Source organism: Delphinapterus leucas, chromosome 10 (genome assembly GCF_059928025.1).
Source record: "Delphinapterus leucas isolate spDelLeu-1000000601 "Yukka" chromosome 10, BTC_Dleu_Yukka2, whole genome shotgun sequence".
Lineage (NCBI taxonomy): Eukaryota > Metazoa > Chordata > Mammalia > Artiodactyla > Monodontidae > Delphinapterus > Delphinapterus leucas.
Genome location: NC_143138.1, coordinates 41,309,406 through 41,330,743, shown reverse-complemented (window position 1 = coordinate 41,330,743; position 21,338 = coordinate 41,309,406). Strand labels below are relative to the sequence as shown.

At 44.3% G+C, this 21,338-nt stretch overlaps 1 protein-coding gene across 7 annotated transcripts; it reads right to left on the bottom strand.

Moving 5' to 3' along the window:
- Positions 1 to 871: 871 nt before the first annotated feature.
- On the bottom strand, positions 872 to 21,121 carry TAP2 (transporter 2, ATP binding cassette subfamily B member). Of its 7 annotated transcripts, XM_022581553.2 has the most exons (14): positions 20,953 to 21,113; positions 20,037 to 20,543; positions 19,842 to 19,956; positions 17,470 to 17,600; positions 17,034 to 17,239; positions 16,248 to 16,445; positions 15,964 to 16,092; positions 15,351 to 15,539; positions 15,040 to 15,213; positions 14,699 to 14,858; positions 11,052 to 11,188; positions 1,758 to 1,867; positions 1,544 to 1,584; positions 872 to 895 (listed from the first exon to the last, which is right to left on the bottom strand). In XM_022581553.2, exons 2-14 carry the CDS (start codon positions 20,527 to 20,529, stop codon positions 873 to 875), a joined length of 2,106 nt encoding a protein of 701 aa, XP_022437261.2. In that variant the 5' UTR covers positions 20,530 to 20,543; positions 20,953 to 21,113; the 3' UTR covers position 872. The 7 variants fall into 7 exon arrangements, with proteins under 7 accessions (XP_022437261.2, XP_030620372.2, XP_089775028.1 ...); XM_030764512.2 differs by lacking the exon at positions 872 to 895 and having other exon boundaries at positions 903 to 1,584; positions 20,037 to 20,537; positions 20,953 to 21,121; XM_089918902.1 differs by lacking the exons at positions 872 to 895; positions 20,953 to 21,113 and adding an exon at positions 20,645 to 20,662 and having other exon boundaries at positions 903 to 1,584.
- Between the last annotated feature and the right edge of the window lie 217 nt (positions 21,122 to 21,338).

Sequence of the window (21,338 nt, the reverse complement as noted above, 5' to 3'; positions counted from 1 at the left end):
GCTGACTTCCAATTACCTCACCACCAATCAGTCAGAAGAATGTCCACGAGCTGACCACGCCCTGCTCCTTGAACACTGTAAGACTCCTCACCACCCCCTCCAAGGCAGGACACGCAGGCTTGAGGGCACTAGCCCGCTGTCTCCCCATTTGCCTGGCAAAGAAATAAAGCTATTTCTTTCTACTTCATCCAAAACTCTGTCCCCGAGATTTAATCCAGCACCGGTGTACAGAGGTCGAATTTCGGCAACACTACCAAGTCAACTAAGACAGCCTTGTGTTATATAAAATGTTGAAACCAGAATATAAAAGCAGTCTAATTAGATGAGTCATCAGGGAAAGAAGGTGCACTAGAGAATCACCTGAACCTACAAGAAACACTGCATAAATTAGAAATAACTTGCTTAATTAAGCAAGTTAATTAATAATTGGTAGTGGGAATTTCGTGGCAGTCCAATGGTTAGGACTCCGTGCTTCCACTGCAGGGGTTCCAGGTTCGATCCCTGTTCAGGGAACTGAGATCCTGCAAGCCACGCGATGAGGCCAAAAAAAAAAAAAAAAAAAAAAAAAGGCACTGGTGGTGGTTGTTACTACAGCCTCACTTAACCTAATAGGACAGGAACCAGAATGTACCCCCCTCCCCATATCCCTCAGGTAGATTAGAATATTCATGAATTAGAAGCCTGACCACAGGCCAGAAATTCAACTCTGTGTACAGATGTATGAGCCATGGTTGTGAGTGCTTTTTCTAGAAGTGGACGGTTGTGTTGCTCCCAGTTGGAAGGGTGTGTGACGCTGAATAGAAAGGTGGCGATCAGAAGGAACGCAAGCCACTGAATTTTAATTTCCTTCTTTCTTCATACAAACACTTACCTCAGTCTTTCCTGTGTATCTCATCTGGAAATAGAGAAAAATGTTTTACTTGAGGCTAAGTGAATGAGGACATGATATGGGGGTGATCTGAAGCAGTAAAAGCAGGAGATGACAAGGCTGCTTATGCCTAAGCCTGTCTCCGCTCCTCTGCAGGCAGTACCCCAGCTGGGCTTCTGCAGATTCTCTCGGAGATGAACGAGAGCCCATGAGGAGAAGAGAACTCTGGGGCCCAGAGAACACAGATTAAATTGGGGCTTGTGCTTGGATTTAGAGGGAAGGGGAGTTATTAGTTGGCAAGTGGTGGTGAGGGAAGATGGGAAGATACGGATGCTGAACCAGAAATTTAGGAGGGCTCCCTTTTACTTCTTCCGGTGCGAATGTGCCTAAAGCCCATAAACTCTGAAATCTGACTTGACTACATCATAACAGTAAGAGCTAATACTTTTTGACTGCTTGTTATGAGTCAATTTTCTAAGCACTATATGACTGTGTGGGGCAGGAGGAGGGAGAGAGAGAGAAAGAGAGGAAGAGAGACAGAATCATCAGAACAACGCTTCACTGTAGATACCATTATGACCTCCCTTTTACAGGTGAAGTAATGAAAGAATGAACCAAAGGTCACAAGTAGTAAATCCATAGGCTGTGCTATTTCCATTGCACTACATTTCTTACCTGAGAACCCTGGAAACTTTATTTCTACACCTTTAACATCCCTGTAATGATAAGATGCACAAAAGGTCAAAATAACTGAAGAATTGTATTATAACTTTGGTACCATCTCTTCAAAAGAAGTCAGTGGTTTCGTATATCACAAGCAAGGAATGACATGAAGACCATCTGTAGGAAGAGGTAGCAATGTCAACCAAGAAGAGGAAGCAATACCAACCTGGGAATCTCCCTTGTCAATGGCCTCTGATACATCGTGAATAAATCGAAGCCTCTGATTGGTCCAGTTGGAAACTTTGTTGAGTCATTTTCTGTGCTTCTTGTCAATGTCTACAGTGGAAGGATCTGAGCTTCAGAGGCTCATCAGAGAAAATAGACATTTCTGGGGAGACAACTAATAAAGGGAAAGGTCATGCCCTGGTTGCTTTCTCCCACATTTTTGTTTTTGTGTTCTACTTGTATGAGTTTGAAAACTAAAGTGGGGCATTTTCATCTATGTCTTCCCGTCTGACTTCAGCCAAGAGCCCTACCTAATAGAGACATGGGCTTTTCTGTGATTTTTCCCCAAAACTCATAGTTTGCATCCCTCTTTCTCATTCCCTCCCTATTCCCTAGGGAGTGAGAGAAGTTGGGTGTGGTAGATGTGGTTATTCATTGAGGTGGTAAAAAATCATTCTCCTTATTACCTGACAAAAATATATCTTCCAGGGGGGCTTCCCTGGTGACGCAGTGGTTGAGAGTCCGCCTGCCGATGCAGGGGACACGGGTTCGTGCCCCGGTCAGGGAAGATCTCACGTGCCCCGGAGCGGCTGGGCCCGTGAGCCATGGCCGCTGAGCCTGCACGTCCGGAGCCTGTGCTCCGCAACGGGAGAGGCCACAACAGTGAGAGGCCCGCGCACCGCAAAAAAAAAAAAAAAAAAGAAAAAAAAAAATATATGTATCTTCCACTGCTATCTTGGTGACTTTATTTTTATTGAGATATAATGAACCTACAACACTCTGTTAGTTCCAGATATACAACATAGTGTTTTGATATTTCTATACATTACAAAGTAATCACCATGATAAGTCTAGTTACCATCTGTCACCATACAAAGTTATTACAATATTATTGACTGTATTCCCCACCCTGTACATTTCATTCCTGTAACTCATTTATTTTGTAACTGGAGGTTTATACCTCTGGATCTCCCTCACCTATTTCACTTACTCTCCCCAGCCTCCCCTCCTTTGGCAACCACTCTGTATCTATGAGTCTTTCTGCTTTGTAATTGTTTGTTCACTTGTTTTGTTTTTCAGATTCCACATGTAACTGTAACCATACGGTGTTTGTCTTTCTCTGACATTTCAATTAGCATGATACCCACTAGGTCCATCCATGTTGTTGTTATGTCACAATTTTATTTCTTTTTTATGGCTGGATAATATTCCATTGTATATACGTACCACATCTTTATCCATTCATCTATCGATAGACACTTAAGTTGTTTCCATTTGTTTGATTTTGTTTTCCTTTCACTTAATTCACTCCATTTCATTCTTTCCTTTCATGGATGTAAGTAACTGAGGTCATGAATTCTCCTCTGAACACTGAGGAACTATATCCCAAAAGTTTGATATGTGATTTAATTGTAACAGGGAAGAGCAAAGTCGGACTCCATGTTGGATCTGTTTCTTCGATTTTAAACTTTGTTTTTCGTTGCTTTTGTTATTATAATCATATATAACGGCCTGCCTCAGGGAACCCTGCCCATCTGCCTGAATGTTATAATAAAGTGCCTTTGTTCAGCTCCCAGGGAGGCAATCGGACTCTGCCCACCTGTGAATGGCTGCAGAAAAGAAGAAATTAACACATCCCCTTCCCGATGCTGGCCAAGCCAGGCAAAACTAATGGCCTTTTTACTTTACTTCCTCACCTCCTCCCCCTCTCTGTTCTACAAAAGAAACTTCCATCCAGACCCTGATAAGATGGTTTTGGGGGGACCCTAGTCCCCCATCTTCTCTGCCGGCTTTCTGAATAAAGTCACTATTCCTTGCCTCAACACCTCGTCTCCCGATTTATTGGCCTGTTGTGCGGCAAGCAGAGTGACTTGGTAACAATTTTTAATTGTCATTTTTCTAGAAAATCTTCAGTTGTTTGTTTGTTTGTTTTCTCACTCTCTGGCCCAAGAGAAAGACCATTTCTTTAAGTTCCTATGTGGAAGGGCATTTACCTTTTCTGACCTGATTATTATCAAGCTTGCTCCATTATAGTCAGAGAATAGTATCTGTACCATTCCTATTTTGGGGAAATGATTGAGTGCCAGAATGTGTGGTCTATTTTCATTAATATTTTGCTGAAACTTGAAAAATTATTTTCTCAATTTTCAATGAAGAAATTTCAATATAGAGCCATCAGATCTAATTTTTGACTATGTTAGTAATATTTTCTGTGTTCATATTTATCTTTTGTCTACTTGATTTGTTTAGTCCTAAGAAAAGTGAATTAAAATCACCTATTACTACATTTCTGAATATTTTCCTGGTATCTACCTTCATTTCTGCTTTGTGAGGGTTACTTATATGCTATTTAGAACTTATATATTTCTTAGATATGCATTTTGAGTTTTACACTTTACATTATAAAGTGTCTTCTTATTTCAACCAATCTGGGGAGATTGGTCTGAATTTCACCTTGTTTAATAAGATTGTGACCTCTGCTTTCTTTATGTTTGCATTCTCTTTTTATGCCTTTGTCCATCATTTTATTTATTGAATAAATGAACAAATCTATTTGAGTCACTTTATTTTTAGGCATATCTTTTGTATATTGCAAGCAGCAGAGTTTTTCTTTTAATCTAATCTGAAAATATTTTTAATTTTAATATTTTAATGAGTTAAGTTCATTTACAATTATTAATATGGCAAATAGTTCAGTGTAATTTGGAGATTATTATTTTCTGTTAAATGTGATGTTTATATGAGTATTTTTTTATTTCTTTTTTTTTATTTTTTTGGCTGCGTTGGGTCTTCATTGCTGCATGCGGGCTTTTCTCTAGTTGAGGCAGGTGGGGGCTACTCTTCGTTGCGGTGCGCAGGCTTCTCATCATGGTGGCTTCTCTTGTTGGCTCTAGGTGCTTCACGGGCTCTAGGTGCACAGGCTTCAGTATTTGTGGCTCACGGGCTCTAAAGTGCAGGCTCAGTAGTTGTGGCGCACGGGCTTAGTTGCTCCGCGGCATGTGGGATCTTCCTGGACCAGGGCTTGACCCTGTGTCCCCTGAATTGGCAGGTGGATTCTCAACCACTGCACTACCAGGGAAGCCCCGACTATTTCATTTTTAAAATCTTTCACTATGTCTTTTTGTGGTTTTCTAAATTGCAGTTTTTCAGATATTTAGGAAAGTGTATATGTTGGGATTGTCTTGATAATTTTATTTTTATATACTTCAGTTAGCTCCTCTCTTCTTTAGATAGTTCCTATTAGTTTTCTACTATAAACATCAGAAAACAAGCTTATATTCTCTCCCTTTCTCTTCCATTGTCTTTGTGTATAACTTTGTACTCTTACATATGTTCTAAATACAACTACTTGATTTATCAGTCTTAGGGCTATCTTTTGACTCTCAGATATTAAAGACTAGGCCATCAGCAAGCTTATTCTATGTCCTTACTCATTTTTCCACTTAATCTGTAATTATTAAGAAATGTGTTTCTATTTGTCAATTTCTTCTATAATTTGGCATACAGATCTAGATATAGATATTTTTTTGCCCACGCTGCTCGGCTTGTGGGATCTTAGTTCCCCTACCAGGGATTTAACCCCAGCCCTCGGAAGTGAAAACCGGGGAGTCCTAACCACTGGACCACCAGGGAATTCCTGTGGTCTATATTTTCTTACCTATATCTGACTTTATTACTAGGTGCAGACTCATTCAGTTTTAGTATAATGTCCTGGTGACTTCTTGCTATCATTATGCATATTTTAATTTATTTATTTTGTAATATTTACTTATTTATTTATTTTGGCTGTGCCAGGTCTTAGTTGTGGTGTGCAAACTCTTAGTTGCAACAAGCATGCGGGATCTAGTTCCCCGACCAGGAATCACACCTGGGCCCCCTGCGCTGGGAGAGCACAGTCTTACCCACTGGACCACCAGGGAAATCCCATTATGCGTATTTTTAGATGTCAATGTACATGAACTATCTTCTATTAGTGTTAGCTTTACACATCGTATTACACCTTTTGATTTTAACCTTTTCAAGTATTTAAGTTTTCTTTGTGACTCACGTGAAGGGCTTATAACTAGATTTTGTGATAGTATTAATCCAATCTGAGAACTTCTTTCTTTTAACTCTAAATTTAAGTTATTTACATTTCTGTGACTACGAAGCTGTCTGGATTTGTTTCTATTATCACATATTGTGCTATGTTCTTTGCTTCCTTTATTGTCTGTCCTTTCATCACTTACATTAAACTAATTAAATATTCTAAGTAATCTCTAATTTCCCCCTACTGGCTTAGGAGTTTTAATTTTTATTAATTAAGATTTACCCCTACATTTTTAACATGACTGCCTAATTTAGCAACATCCGAAGTTAATCAATATCTCTGCCCTCGTGCGAAATACGACCAAGACTTTAGAATTCTTTTACTTTATCTGCCTCACTCTCATGTTATTTCTGATTATTGCATCATGTTCTTAAATTTAATTGTCATTATTGCCAGTGATTTTTGTAGTTATAGTCATTTTTCATTCCTCAGTCTGATTTACCAATATTTTAGACAGGTTTCAGTTAATGATGGTTGTGGTGGTGTGTACGTACGTGTGTGTGTTTACTCATCTTTGCTTATTGCATCCCAATTTTTCTTTCTGGGTTCAGTATCCTTCTTCCTTAAGTGGTAACAAAAATAAACCAAATGACGACTTCAGTACGATGCCACTTTTTATCTATAAGAGTCACAAAATCTAAAAATTTTACAACACTCTGTGTTGATGAGAATGTGGGGAAGGAGATAAACTCATATACTGCTGATGGAATTCTGCATTCATACAATCTCCATGACGGTAATTTTCCAATATCTATCAATATTAATAATACATAAACATTTAGACTTGGCAACATCCTCTTTAGGATTTTATCCTAGTCCTATTCTCGCACATGTGTATAACAATGTCTATACAAGACATTGCTTATAATAGCAAAAGACTTCTGATAGCCTAACTACTCATCAATAAAAGGAGACAGGCTAAATGAAATATGGTACTTCCATAAAATAGCATACATTAGAGCCATATATTTCTAAAGTTTAAAAAGTAAATTTCAGGACTTCCCTGGTGGTGCAGTGGTTAAGAATCCACCTGCCAATGCAGGAGACACGGGTTCGAACCCTGGTCAGGGAAAATCCCACATGCCAAGGAGCAACTAAGCCCATGTGCCACAACCACTGAGTCCACATGCCACAACTACTGAAGCCCGCGTGCCTAGAGCCCACGATCCGCAACAAAAGAAGCTACCGCAATGAGAAGCCCGCGCACCGCAACGAAGAGTAGCCCCCGCTCGCTGCAACTAGAGAAAGCCCGCATGCTGCAACGAAGACCCAAAGCAGTCAAAAATAGATAAAATAAATACATTTATTTAAAAAAGTAAATTTCAGAACTGGGAATTTAGAGGGCTGCTATTTGTAATAATAGGGAGCGAGAATATATACATATATATGCTTAAATATACAGTACATTGTTTCTCTGGAAGGATAAAGCTTGAAGTATGGATCGCCAAAGCAAGGGGTACTGGCAAACTGTGGGGAAGGATGGGAGTGAAGCTTTCCTCCGTAGACCATGTTGTGCTTTTTGAATTGTAAACCACATTAATTAATGTACTGCTTATTCACATGAATTGTATCTTTAAAAAAGAGAATAGTAAGAGGGTAAGTGGATACAGGCAGTATAGCAAACTTTTGAGGAGTTCTGTTGTAAAGTTAAGCAAAGTCCACCTTTTCCTAGCTCTGTGTCCCAGGCAAGTGAGTAAATGTTTCTAAATCTCCACTCTCATTCTTAGAATTGGGATAGTAACACCTGCCACATGGGATTATCTTAAAGATAAAGTAAGACGGTATATGGCAGGCACTTAGCACAGCAGAAGCACACAGAGGGCACTCCGTGAATGATTATCATTGATACTGAATTATTACAATTCATAAAAGGCCCTTGAAACTCTAGGTTAAAGACTCAGTCTTTCCTAGGGCCAGCAGGTGGCATCGGACCCAAGTGAATGGATGCTCCTTTCACTCAGCGCCCAAAACAGATTTTTGTTTTCCTTATTCCCTTGTCCTTTCCCCCCCAAATTCTGACTCCACACTTCCTTCTCCTGAACCACGACTGCCGTGCAGACTACAAGTGGCTGCCCCACTCGGCTGGGGTGTAAAGTACTTTAAGTTCAACGTTATTCCCGCACTGGGCAGAGCAGACGGGGCGGGAGGTTGTTTGGGGCTCCAAAGTAATCTGAGAGTTTCCTAAGGTTCCTCCTCTCCATTCATATCTCGCTTTGGAAAGAGTAGTACATGGCTGAGCAGGAAAGGCACTGAAGGTAAGTGACAAGAAGAAGGGGAAATTAACAGGCGGAAGTCAAATGGTGATGGGTAGTAGGAGGGGGAAATGAAAAGAACTCTGGACAAATCAGAATTACTAATGTCTGTGGTTACCAGGCAGACCACACTTGTAAGGATTTGTTGAACACTCTGTCGGGGAACATTGTTCTGTGTCCCTGAAATAAGGCGTACCTGGAAGTTTCCCTGAGATGACAAGTTTTCATGACCGCTTATGATCCTAAGTTCTGCTGTATCTTCCCGTACTGCCCATCAGGCTGCCTGAGTTTTCCTCCCAGCTCTGTCACTGATTAGCTGTGTGATTTCAGGCCACTTTCCCTATCTGTAAAGTAAGATTTGACAGCTATACTATTTTTAAGATGTCTTCCAAGTTTAAAGTATTTTGAGTCAATGGGTATAATTTGTACTGAGGACATCAAAGATTAATAGATCTTCTTCTGTGAGGACTATAGTTTCCATAAGGTAAGGAGATACAGAAATTATCATTCCTACTTTATAAATAGAAGAAGGACATTTGGTGGGGAGGGGAAGGAATCAGGCCAGCCTTCTCTCTCTCCCAATGCTTATTTCACCCTTGGTGAAATTTGAGAGATAAACAGGTGTGGAGCAGTAGGACAGCAGCAGGATGAAGCAAAGGTTTATCTGCATAAGAAGTTCCTTACTCTGGCCTCACCTTGCTCCCAACAGTTGCCAGGCAGAAAAACAAAACAAAAACAAAAACAAAAATTTCTGGTGAGTTCATTGCTAGCCGGGAAAGTACCTGCTATTTCTGGGAAAGTGAAAGTTTCAATTTCCTAGAATAGGAACCGTCCACTTCGAGACCCTTCCAATAACCAGTGACATGCACAGCTTTGGACTTTCCACGATTTGTATGTGTAGGGAGGATTAAGATGGAAGACAGTAGAGGAAGGAGATTTATTCATTTACCCAACAAACATTTATTTATTGTCCACTATGAATGGAGCCCTGTGCCAGGTAGTAGATATAAAGCTTAATAAGATAGACGGCCTCCCCCACAAGGGCTCATGGTCTCGTGGAAAGACAGAGGTCTACAGTGGGCGGTGGAGAGTTTAATAGGGACTGTGACAGAGGTAAGCCCCAGCAGCACAGCAACAAGAGCACGTAGACAGGGCACTTTCTCCAGACTGAGAAGATAAAGCAAGGCTTCTTGGGAGACTTGAATCCTGAGTTGAATCTTAAAGAATTGGGGCAAATCCAGGAGCATCATTCACCGAACGGCAGGAAACAACATATTCAGAGGCACAAAGGCATCAGGAGGGCAGGAAGTTTGTTGTGGATAGAACTTAATCCAACAAGAAAGGGTGAGACAAACGGGCTAGAAAAACTGTCTCTGAGGAAGATGTGAGCAGAAAAAGGGGTGAAGACACAGGGAGGATTTTACAGGAGTGACATGTCTTATGCGTCTTTTAGAAAGAAGAATGACTTTGTGAACAATGGCTGGAAGAGGTGCACCAACTTAGGGGAACCTCTCTGAATATGAGATCATCTCACACAATGAATGAAAGTTACAAGAACGAGATCAGAGAGAAGATAAGGGATTCAGAGCTTTTAGGAGCTAGAAGTGAAAGAGCTTTACTTGATCTGATTATAAAGTAGATTATGACACAAGATGCAATATAATGTATTAGTTGAGAGCGTGGACTCTGGGGTCAGGCCTGGATTCCAAGTCCAATTCCACCACTGTGCAACCTTTGGGAAAGTCCTTTAATCTCTTTGAGACTCAGTATTCTCATCCATAAAATGGGGATAATAACTAACAATCTCAAAGGGCTGAGGATAAGGATTAAAAATGATAATACATGAAAAAGGCTTAGCATAGTTCCTACTCTGTACACAGTACACAGTACACAGTAACTCATCAATATTTTATTCATACTGTTAATTAGGGAACAGTCCTCTGTCCCACCATACCCTAGCTCCCCAACAAAATATCAGGTCCTGGTGGGAATGGGGAAGGATACAGAAAGGCAAACTCATGAATATTTATGTCATACTGGTTAATATGTAACTCAAAGAACAATTCAAAGGCTAAGACAGCCAGCAAAATAGTCCCTGTGATTATCTCTGGGATGTGAAACAGTGTGTAGTTTTACTTTTCTCCTTCCTGCCTGTCTCTATTGTCTACATTTCCTATACGAATGTGTGCTGTTTATATAAGGAGAAAATATTTTGAAATGTACTTATGATGCCACAGTACAGTACTCAGCACCAGGCAAAGCTCTGTTCATCAAGGAAATAAGGTCCCTGGATACAGAAAGCAACCCCCTGCCCTCCCATGGCCCCAACAAAAGTACACATGGTCTAAATCTCCATCATCGTGCCTCCAGCTCCAAAAACAACCACCCAGGAGAACACCCCCAGGGAAAGCCAAAGCAGGAGCTACTCTGGGTCACTGAGATGGCCCTGAGAAGGCTCCAGCATCTCTGGGGTCTCAGTCCTCCTGTTCTGCTGCACCAGGCAGCAGTAGGGGTCCTGCCCCTCCATGAGCTGCACGTGCTCCTGCAGCTCTCCCTGCCTCAGCACCAGGATCTGGTCGGCGCTCAGAACCGTGTGCAGCCTGTGGGCGATCACCAGCACCGTTCGGTCCCCGCGAGCTTTCCAGTCCTGCAGCTGAAGGGGGAGGATCGTAACACCTCAGAAAGATAAGAATGAGATGGACTCCACGGCCCCACTGGGCACCATCTCTAGTGACTTAGGGTAGAGAAGGCATGAAACACGAGAAGATAAGACAGAGCAGGAGGGAAAGGTCTGCGCTGCCCTCCTCTCTCAGAGGGGCTGTGGCAGCTGGAGGATGGGACGGGAGACATGGCGGCATCAGGGATGTCCCCACACCACCCCCACATAGCCTCCATTCCAACCCAGCCCTAAGAAAGGTCCCACCGCCCCTGCCCCTCCGAGCCCAGTACTCACAGCCTGCTCACACTCCACGTCCAGGGCACTGGTGGCTTCATCCAGGATGAGGACCCGGGGGTCCCTCACAAGGGCCCGGGCGATGGCCAGACGCTGCTTCTGTCCCACAGCCAACTGGTTCCCTTTCTCCCCCACCTCTGAGGAAATCGAGAAATCCCTCTCCTCACACACAGGTGACCACGACAACATCCTCCTCACAAGCACAGCTGGTATTTCCACAGCCAACAATTAGGCGGATGAGGGCCCGGAGTAAGGGAGGGACCTCTAGGGCTGCCCGTGTAGATAGAGCATCATCACCCTGCCCTGCTCTCCAGGAACAAAGGCTCCTGAGCTGGACAGGCAGCTACAGAACTCATGATGCTGGGGAGGGAGGTGAGTAGGTTTGGCTGAAGGTACCTGTATCCCTAAAGCAATTAGAGAAAGAAGAACAAAAAACCCCAAAGTTAGCAGAAGGAAAGAAATCATAAAGTTCAGATCAGAAATAAATGAAAAAGAAATGAAGAAAGCAATAGCAAAGATCAATAAAACTAAAAGCTGGTTCTTTGAGAAGATAAACAAAATTGATAAACCATCAGCAAGAATCATCAAGAAAAAAAGGAAGAGGACGCATATCAATAGAATTAGAAATGGAAAAGGAGAAGTAACAACTGACACTGCAGAAATACAAAGGATCATGAGAGATTACTACAAGCAACTTTATGCCAATAAAATGGACAAACTGGAAGAAATGGACAAATTCTCAGAAAAGCACAACCTTCCAAGACTGAACCAGGAAGAAATAGAAAATATAAACAGACCAATCACAAGCACTGAAATTGAAACTGTGATTAAAAATCTTCCAACAAACAAAAGCCCAGGTCCAGAGGGCTTCACAGGCAAATTCTATCAAATATTTAGAGAAGAGCTAACACCTATCTTTCTCAAACCCTTCCAAAATATAGCCGAGGGAGGAACACTCCCAAACTCATTCTATGAGGCCATCACCCTGATACCAAAACCAAAGATGTCACATCTTTGTTGATATGACAGAAAAGAAAGAAAACTACCGGCCAATATCACTGATGAAACATAGATGCAAAAATCCTCAACAAAATACTAGCAAACAGAATCCAACAGCACATTAAAAGGATCATACACCATGATCAAGTGGGGTTTATTCCAGGAATGCAAGGATTCTTCAATATATACAAATCAATCAACGTGATACACCATATTAACAAATTGAAGGAGAAAAAGCATATGATCATCTCAATAGATGCAGAAAAAGCTTTCGACAAAATTCAGCACCCATTTATGATAAAAACCCTCCAGAGAGTAGGCATAGAGGGAACTTACCTCAACATAATAAAGGCCATATATGACAAACCCACAGCCAACATCGTTCTCAATGGTGAAAAACTGAAACCATTTCCACTAAGATCAGGAACAAGACAAGGTTGCCCATTCTCACCACCATTATTCAACATACTTTTGGAAGTTTTAGTGACAGCAATCAGAGAAGAAAAAGAAATAAAGGGAATATAAATCGGAAAAGAAGAAGTAAAACTGTCACTGTTTGCAGATGACATGATACTATGCATAGAGAATCCTAATGATGCTACCAGAAAACTACTAGAGCTAATCAATGAATCTGGTAATGTAGCTGGATACAAAATTAATGCACAGAAATCTCTTGCACTCCTATACACTAATGATGAAAAATCTGAAAGAGAAATTAAGGAAACACTCCCATTTACCATTGCAACAAAAAGAATAAAATACCTAGGAATAAACCTACCTAAAGAGACAAAAGACCTGTATGCAGAAAACTATAAGACACTGACGAAAGAAATTAAAGATGATAAAGACAGATGGAGAGATATACCATGTTCTTGGATTGGAAGAATCAACATTGTGAAAATGACTATATACCCAAAGCAATCTACAGATTCAATGCAATCCCTATCAAACTACCAATGGCATTTTTCACAGAACAAAAAAAAAAATTGCACAATTTGTATGGAAACACAAAAGACCCCGAATAGTCAAAGCAATCTTGAGAAAGAAAAACGGAGCTGAAGGAATCAGGCTCCTTGACTTCAGACTATACTACAAAGCTACAGTAATCAGGACAGTACGGTACTGGCACAAGAACAGAAATATAGATCAGTGGAACAGGATAGAAAGCCCAGAGATAAACCCACGCACCTATGGTCACCTTAACTTTGATAAAGGAATCAAGAATATACAATGGAGAAAAGACAGCCTCTTCACTAAGTGGTGCTGGGAAAACTGGACAGCTACATGTAAAAGAATGAAATTAGAACACTCCCTAACACCATACACAAAAATAAACTCAAAATGGATTAAAGACCTAAATGTAAGGCCAGACACTATAAAACTCTTAGAGGAAAACATAGGCAGAACACTCTATGACATAAATCACAACAAGATCCTTTTTGACCCACCTCCCAGAGAAAGGGAAATAAAAACAAAAATAAACAAATGGGACCTAATGAAACTTAAAAACTTTTGCACACCAAAGGAAACCATAAACAAGACCAAAAGACAACCCTCAGAATGGGAGAAAATATATGCAAATGAAGCAAATGACAAAGGATTAATCTCCCAAATTTATAAGCAGCTCAGGCAGCTCATTATCAAAAAAACAAACAACCCAATCCAAAAATGGGCAGAAGGCCTAAATAGACATTTCTTTGAAGATATACAGATTGCCAACAAACACATGAAAGGATGCTCAACATCACTAATCATTAGAGAAATGCAAGTCAAAACTACAATGAGGTATCACCTCACACCAGTCAGAATGGCCATCATCAAAAAATCTACAAACAATAAATGCCGGAGAGGGTGTGGAGAAAAGGGAACCCTCTTGCACTGTTGGTGGGAATGTAAATTGATACAGCCACTATGGAGAGCAGGATGCAGGTTCCTTAAAAAACTAAAAATAGAACTACCATATGACCCAGCAATCCCACTACTGGGCATATACACTGAGAAAACCATAATTCAAGAACAGTCATGTACCACAATGTTCACTGCAGCTCTATTTACAATAGCCAGGACATGGAAGCAACCTAAGTGTTCTTCGACAGATGAATGGGTAAAGATGGTGTGGCACATCTATACAATGGAATATCACTCAGCCATAAAAAGAAATGAAACTGATTTATTTGTAGTGAGGTGGATGGACCTAGAGTCTGTCATACAGAGTGAAGTAAGTCAGAAAGAGAAAAACAAATACCGTATGCTAACACATATATATGGAATCTAAAACAAAGGTTCTGAAGAACCTAGGGGCAGGACAGGAATAAAGACACAGATGTAGAGAACGGACTTGAGGACACGGGGAGGGGTAAGGGTAAACTGGGACAAAGTGAGAGAGTGGCATGGACATATATACACTACCAAATGTAAACAGATAGCTAGTGGGAAGCAGCTGCATAGCACAGGGAGATCAGCTCGGTGCTTTGTGTCCACGTAGAGGGGTGGGATAGGGAGGGTGGGAGGGAGACGCAAGAGGGAGGGGATATGGGGATATATGTATACTTATAGCTGATTCACTTTGTTATAAAGCAGAAACCAACACACCATTGTAAAGCAATTATACTCCAATAAAGATGTTAAAAAAAAAAAAAAAAAGGTACCTGTATCAAGTCCGTGCTTCATTTCCTTTATGAACTCCTCCACTCTGGCCGCCCGTGCAGCAGCCAGCACCTTCTCATCGCTGCAGCCCTTCAGCCCATAAGTGATGTTGTCCCTCACCGAACCCGAGAACAGCACAGGCTCCTGCCCGGCCAAAACCACCTGGGCAGAGGCGACAGGAGCAGAGGACCATGTGGAAACCCCCATGGCAGGGACCCTCCTTTCCTCCTCGCCTACCTACCTCACAATGGACCCCTTGTGTTTCTTCCCCCATCTCCACCCCCTGCTCTCTGCACATAATTCTCCATCCAATCTGCAATCCCTCTCCTTCCTCCCCACCCACCTGTTGGTGTAGGTAGCGGCGCTTATACTGGGAGATGGGCTCCCCATCCAGCAGCACCTGCCCCTCAGTGGGCTGGTACAGATTCTGCAGCAGAGCAGCTACTGTGCTCTTTCCAGATCCACTGGGCCCCACCAGTGCGGTCATCTTCCCAGGAGGCAGGGTGAATGTCAGACCCTAGAAAAGCCAGGCAAGAGTTAGGGGACTGCCTGTTTGCCCTCCATCTCCTCTTCTTTCTATCAGAGAAGGATAAGCTTCTCATCACTCAGGGCGTGAAGGGCCCAGATTCCCTCCCTGGGGTCTCCGTTGGGCACCTTGAGCACAGGCTGGTCAGGGCGATTGGGATACACAAAGGAGACGTTCTGGAATTCCATCAGGCCCTGCAGAGTGGGCGGGGCCAGTGTCCCAGTTGGAGGCAGATTTGGCTTTCGGTCCAGGTAGCAGAACACCTTCTCTGCAGCCCCCACATTGCTCAGCATGTCCCCAAACATGTACACCAGGGTCTGCAAAACAGGAAGGCTACTATATATAAAATAGATAACTAATAAGGACCTACTGTGTAGCACAGGGAACTCTACTCAATACTCTGTAAAGACCTACATGGGAAAAGAATCTAAAAAAGAGTGGATATATGTATATGTATAACTGATTCACTTTGCTGTACACCTGAAACTAACACAACACTGTAAATCAACTATACCCCAATATAAAACAAAAATTTTAAATAAAATAAAGAAAAAAAAAGTTAAAAAAAAAACAGATGTTGGGTACATGGGGGTTCATATTATAGCTTTTTTCTCTTTTATTGCCCATGTTTGAAATTCTCCATCACAATGAGTTGGGGTTATTTCAGTTTGTTTTTTTTTTTTAAGGGGAACAAATAGAAGACAAAGCGGGAAAAGAGAGCGTGCACAGCTCCTGACTCACTTGCACGTGGCAGCCCACGTCCTCCTGGTAGAGCAGAAAGGAGACCAGCCCACCCCGGGTGAGGTCCCCAGCCAGGATCTGCTGCAGCCCACATCTCAGCAATATAACCTTCATTGCCAAGTGCAGCATCTGGAGGGAGAAGGAAAGGGAGCCTGAGAATCTTCCATTCTTTGGCCTCCCTGCCCCTATGACACTGAGCGACCCCCAGACCAGCTGTAGGAAGAGGACCATCACTTTCCCTGCCCCCTCCCTGGGCCCTTCCTCCAGCCACTCAGTCTCCTCACCCTCCTTAAGAGGCAGTAGAGGGCCATTCCCAGATCTCGTCGCCACCACAGCTGCCGGCATCGGTCAAGAGCCTCCTTATAGCGACGGACCTCTTGCTCCTCCGCCCCAAAACTGCGCACAGTCTGCAGCCCTCCAACTGCCTCACGTACCACCTGTCCTGCTTTCGCCACAGCATCCTGGATCTCCTGAAGGACTGCCTGGAAAAGTGGGGCAGGAGATAGGAGGGGCTGATTCGGCAGAAGACAACCGACCCCCACGTCTCATTCCAGCCCTTGGAACGCTCTCTTCACGCTAAGTGAAGTAAGTCAGACAGAGAAAGACAAATATTATATGATATCATTTACATGTGGAATCTAAAAAAATAATACAAATGAATCTGCATACAAACAGAAACAGACTCACAGACGTAGAAAACAAACTTATGGTTACCAAAATTGGGGGAAGGGGGGAGTGGATAAATTAAGAGTTTGAGACGAACAGATACAAACTACTAACACAAAATAGATAAGCAACAAGGATTTACTGTATAGCACAGGGAACTACATTCAACATCTTTTAATAACCTACAATGGAAAATAACCTGAAAATCTCTCTCTCTCTCTCTCTCTCTCTCTCTCTCTCTCTCTCTCTCTTCCCCGCCACCTCTCTTCCCACCCCCCCCCCTGTCACACACACACACACAAAGTCCCAGAGGGTCATGGACCTTCTGAAGCCTCTAAGGGCCTGGAGAAGGCCTCTAGGAGAACTTTCTTCTTCGCTGGGGATTCCCTAGCATCCACACGTACCTGATGGCGAGCACTGTACATCTTTTCAGCCGCTGTCATTAGAGGCACCTCAAGCAGAGAAAGGAGGGTGAGTCGAGGTGACAGGTTGAGCATGAAGCTGTAAAGTCCCAGCACTTTCACCAGGCTTCGAGACAGCACGTTGGCATTAAGAGGAAGCCAGTTACTCATCAGTTTGGTATCCGAGCTCAGCCGGGAATTCAGCTCCCCTGGGCAGGACAAAGCAGGTGAGGAAACCACGTGTTGTAATGCAGAACCCCCAGGAACTCCCTCCCGAGCTCCCAATCTCACACAGCCCTCCCTCCCTGGAGACTGCCTCTCTACATGGTCCCCAAAGAGAGAAAAACAGCTCCAGGCCTTGGCACCAGGGATGCAGGGGGAGGGCAGTGGAGGGGAAAGGAAGTCCTGGGGGACCCCAGACCTGGACTCCAGGCCCTACCTGTCTTAGTCTCCTGGAAGAAAGCAAGGTCCTGGCACAGGAGGGAGGAGAAAAGCAGCTCCCGGACCCGCAGGTTGATTCTGGACATGATGAAGGTGAAGATGCTTCCTCGGCAGCCTGCAGACAGCGAACTGCGGGGAAGGAGGACGGCGGAGGATGAAGAGGAGAGATGCAGAGAAGGACGGAGGGAGAGAGAGAAGCAGAGGAGAAAGCATGCAAAGAAAATAAATACAAAGTTGGGGGCAGTATATCATGAGAGCAGAAGAGAAATAAATAAGAGCGAGGGAGACACAAGGGGCAGGAATCAACAGACGAAGAGAAAAGAGGACACAGTGAGCCAGCTGTGGGAACCACATCATAACACAGACAGATTCATCAGCATCACTAGTTCATTCTGTTCTAGACAGGAGGGAACAGTACAATAGAAATGGAAAGATGCTGTGAAGGGAAAGAGCCTATGGCTTGCTTCTGACCTGGTCTCTCTCAGGGCCATCCCTCCAGCTTTCCCCTTGGTCTTGGTCTCCTTCCTCCACCCCCAACATCCTTCCTCCTACTTCCAGATATTGATACTTTCTTGTGGGAACTGTAGCAATGCCCTCCCATCTCCAAAGCCCTGGGATCCTGCTGTTCTCCCTCTCCACTGTCCTTGGGATTGGAAAATTCCTCTTAGACCAAGTGAATTTTTACAGTCAAACTCAAAGGAAAACTGTAAAAGCGCAAAGGCAGGAACTGTACGAAATATGGGTTTCTAATACAAATCTAATGACCATGTTGAGAGGGCTGTTGGCATACTCAGACATCAAATGGTGAGGGTTTGGACTTTGGTGATCACAGTGAAAACGGAGAGAAAGGAGCCATAGGAGCACGTTTTGAGTGTGGCAAATGCAAGAACATGAGAAAGGCAGCGACGATGCTGGTGCTTGGAGCTGAGGATACTGATGGTTTCATGAATGGGAATAAGAAGAGGGAGGCATTTTCAAGGAGACCAGGAGGGAGTTGGATGCACTTGGAGTTCTGGGTGCATGGAGTCTGAGGTGACAGGGCGTCATCCAATGGGAACGTCAAGGAGGCCTCTGGATTACAAGACTGGGGCTGGATGTGGGAATGTGGATGTGGGAATGTCCTGCAGACGTGAGCTGCATTAGCTCAACAGGAAAAATGTTCTTAAAGATCAAAGAACTGAGTCCTGAGAAAAGTCCATAATTAAGGATCCAGAGGAGGACGGTTCTCCAGAAGAGGGAGAGTGGACTGGAAAGTAGAAAGGGAGTTCATAAAAGCTACCTGAAGAACAAGATCAATCATAAGAGATTGTTCTGGGACTTCCCTGGCAGTCCAGTGGTTAAGACTCCAAGCTCCCAATGCAGGGGGCCCAGGTTCGATCCCTGGTCAGGAAACTAGATCCCGCATGCTGCAGCTGAGAGACCATATGCCGCAACTAAGACCCAGCACAGACAAATAAATAAGATACATAAGTAAATAATTTTTTTAAAAAAGAGAGATTGTTCTGATGCCAGATGCTACAGACACATAGAGAACTGAGGGCTGATTTTTTTTTTTTAAAGCAGCAGCTTGATCATTAAGAAGTTCACTTTTAAGTAGTTTCAGCAAAGAGTAGTAAGTATGAAATAATGAAGAACTGGTTTTTGAGGGATTCTAAATGAAGTATGACCATATCAAAGGAGCAGGATCAAGCAGCCGGCTGGTATTTGGGGAAGGCTAGTGAGGTACTCACACGACCCTGAGAATGAGCACCTCCTTAAATTTTGCAGCCTAGATGCCTGACTCACCTCATCCTAGACCCAGCCCTATCAAGCTGTTAGTTAATTAGTTACTTAGTTTGTAGACAGCGGACTCCTGGCTATGTCTTAAAACAGAAGGAAAAGTAAATGAAGTGGAAAAGAGTAAAGATGCTGGAAAGAAAGGTGACAAGCCTCAGAGTAAGATCTTCCAGGATAGACAAGATGACTTAAGGATGAAGAGTCAGGAGGAAGAAACATGCCCACCCTGACAACTGGATAACTGTGGAAACAAACACAGGGTGGGAGGTTGGAGACAGAAAAGAGAAATGGAACTTCATGGAGATAAAAATGTTGAGCGGTAACTGAGAGACATTCCATTCAACACATAAACGCCTTTTGTACTACATTCACTCCTATCTGTAACTATAATAAGTAATATAAACTTTGAAGATGTTGGAGCCACGTGGTGAACGGAGGAATAAATGAGTGGATGCATGACACAGAATGGTGAATGAACAAATACAGATTTTTTAGTTTAAGTATTTTGTGCTTTGGGCACAAGAGGGTCTGAAAACAGTTAGGAAAGTGAGGGCCCCTGTAAAAACTGGGGGCTAGCAAATCACCATCACCTACCTCCCAAAAGAGAAGAGACACATGAAAAAGATGGCGCTGGCAAAGGCATCAGGATCAAAATCACCTCCCAGGATGTCAATCACAAGACCAGAATAGTAAGCGATTAATGTCTCACCTGCGTGAGGACAACAGTGAATGTGCTGCTGCCCAGGGCCTTTTCCCACCTCCAAGTCACAGCGCCCTCTCCCGACTCACCCAACACGGCAACAGCGAGGAAGAAGGCGGCCACACCCAGGAAAGGCAGGTCTGGCCTTGAGAGCTTCAGCAACCTCCACATCAAGGCTCTGTTGTTCTCCTGGCCCTGCTCCCTCTCCCGGGCTCCTGGAGGGCTCAGCACAGCCCACACGCCCCAGCTCAGCCCTGCCGCTCCGTAACCCAGCAGCAGCCAGCTCCAAGGGGCTGAAGCCGCCCTGGCTGGGGGAGCACTCAAGGTCCCCGGGACCAGGGCCCTCAGGGAGAGAAACAGAGGGGTCACCAGGCAGAGGGGGGGCAGCAGTGCTCCCACAAACCTCAGCAGCCCTCCCAGCCTCAAAAGCCACCAAAGCCCTCCCAGTCGCAAGGTGCCCTCTAGCCACAGGCCTGGAAGCCCGCGGGGAAGCAGAGCCCCCAGGGTCCCCTGCAGCAGCCAGAGTAACGCCCAGTCGGCCAGCAGCAGGAAGGCCCAGGGTCTCAGGTCAGGGAGCCGCATGGCGAGATCTAGGGCTAGAAGGTGAGAAACGACAGAGGTGAGTCCCAGTCCTTGTCCCCACTCCTCCCCACTCGCACTCCGCCGAACGCGTCCACGGGCTTCCCATTTTATTTACCCAGTGCTACCCTGAAAGATGCCTGAAAAGTGCTTGGTCCTCATCAGTATCTCCCTCCTAGGATCCCAGGCATTCAGCCTGACAGAGGGAGCTGGGAAGCCTGACCACCTGCAGCCTCATCCTCTAAAAAAAAGACCCGTAACCCCCTCCCCCCACCCCGCCCCCGCCGAGTTCCAAAGGGCCAGGCGGTCCCGCCCCGCTCCCTTGCTCCCGGGGTCCAGAAGGGCTGGGAAGCCTGGGACGCGGAGTGGCTGGTGGGTGGGCTGCGTCCCAGTTAGAGCTCCAGGTTCCCACGGGCACCAACTCACCGGAGGGGACTTCTGGGCTGCAGCTCGGAGGTCTTTTTCCTTTACGTGTCGGGGGCCGAGCTCTGAAGTGCCCTCGCGCCGCCTCCGCTTCGTTTCCCCTCTGTCGGCGGGCGAGGATCCCCGAGCCAGAGCGGCCGGGCTCCCTCGGCTTTCGCTTTCGCTTCCGCAGCCGGTGCCCGGTGCTGGGCCCGGCGGCCAGCAGGCGGCGCGCGACACCTGCAGCCCGCGGAACAGACCCCTGAGTCCTGCTCCACGTGCCAGGCCCCGGTTAGTCTCCACCCTCAGCAACAGTTACTCTGTCATAGGAAACGGCTGCAGTTTTTTAAATTGCCACTAAGTAAAATAGAGCTGTTTCGAGGATTGGGATGCTTTGTAATTGGAGAACC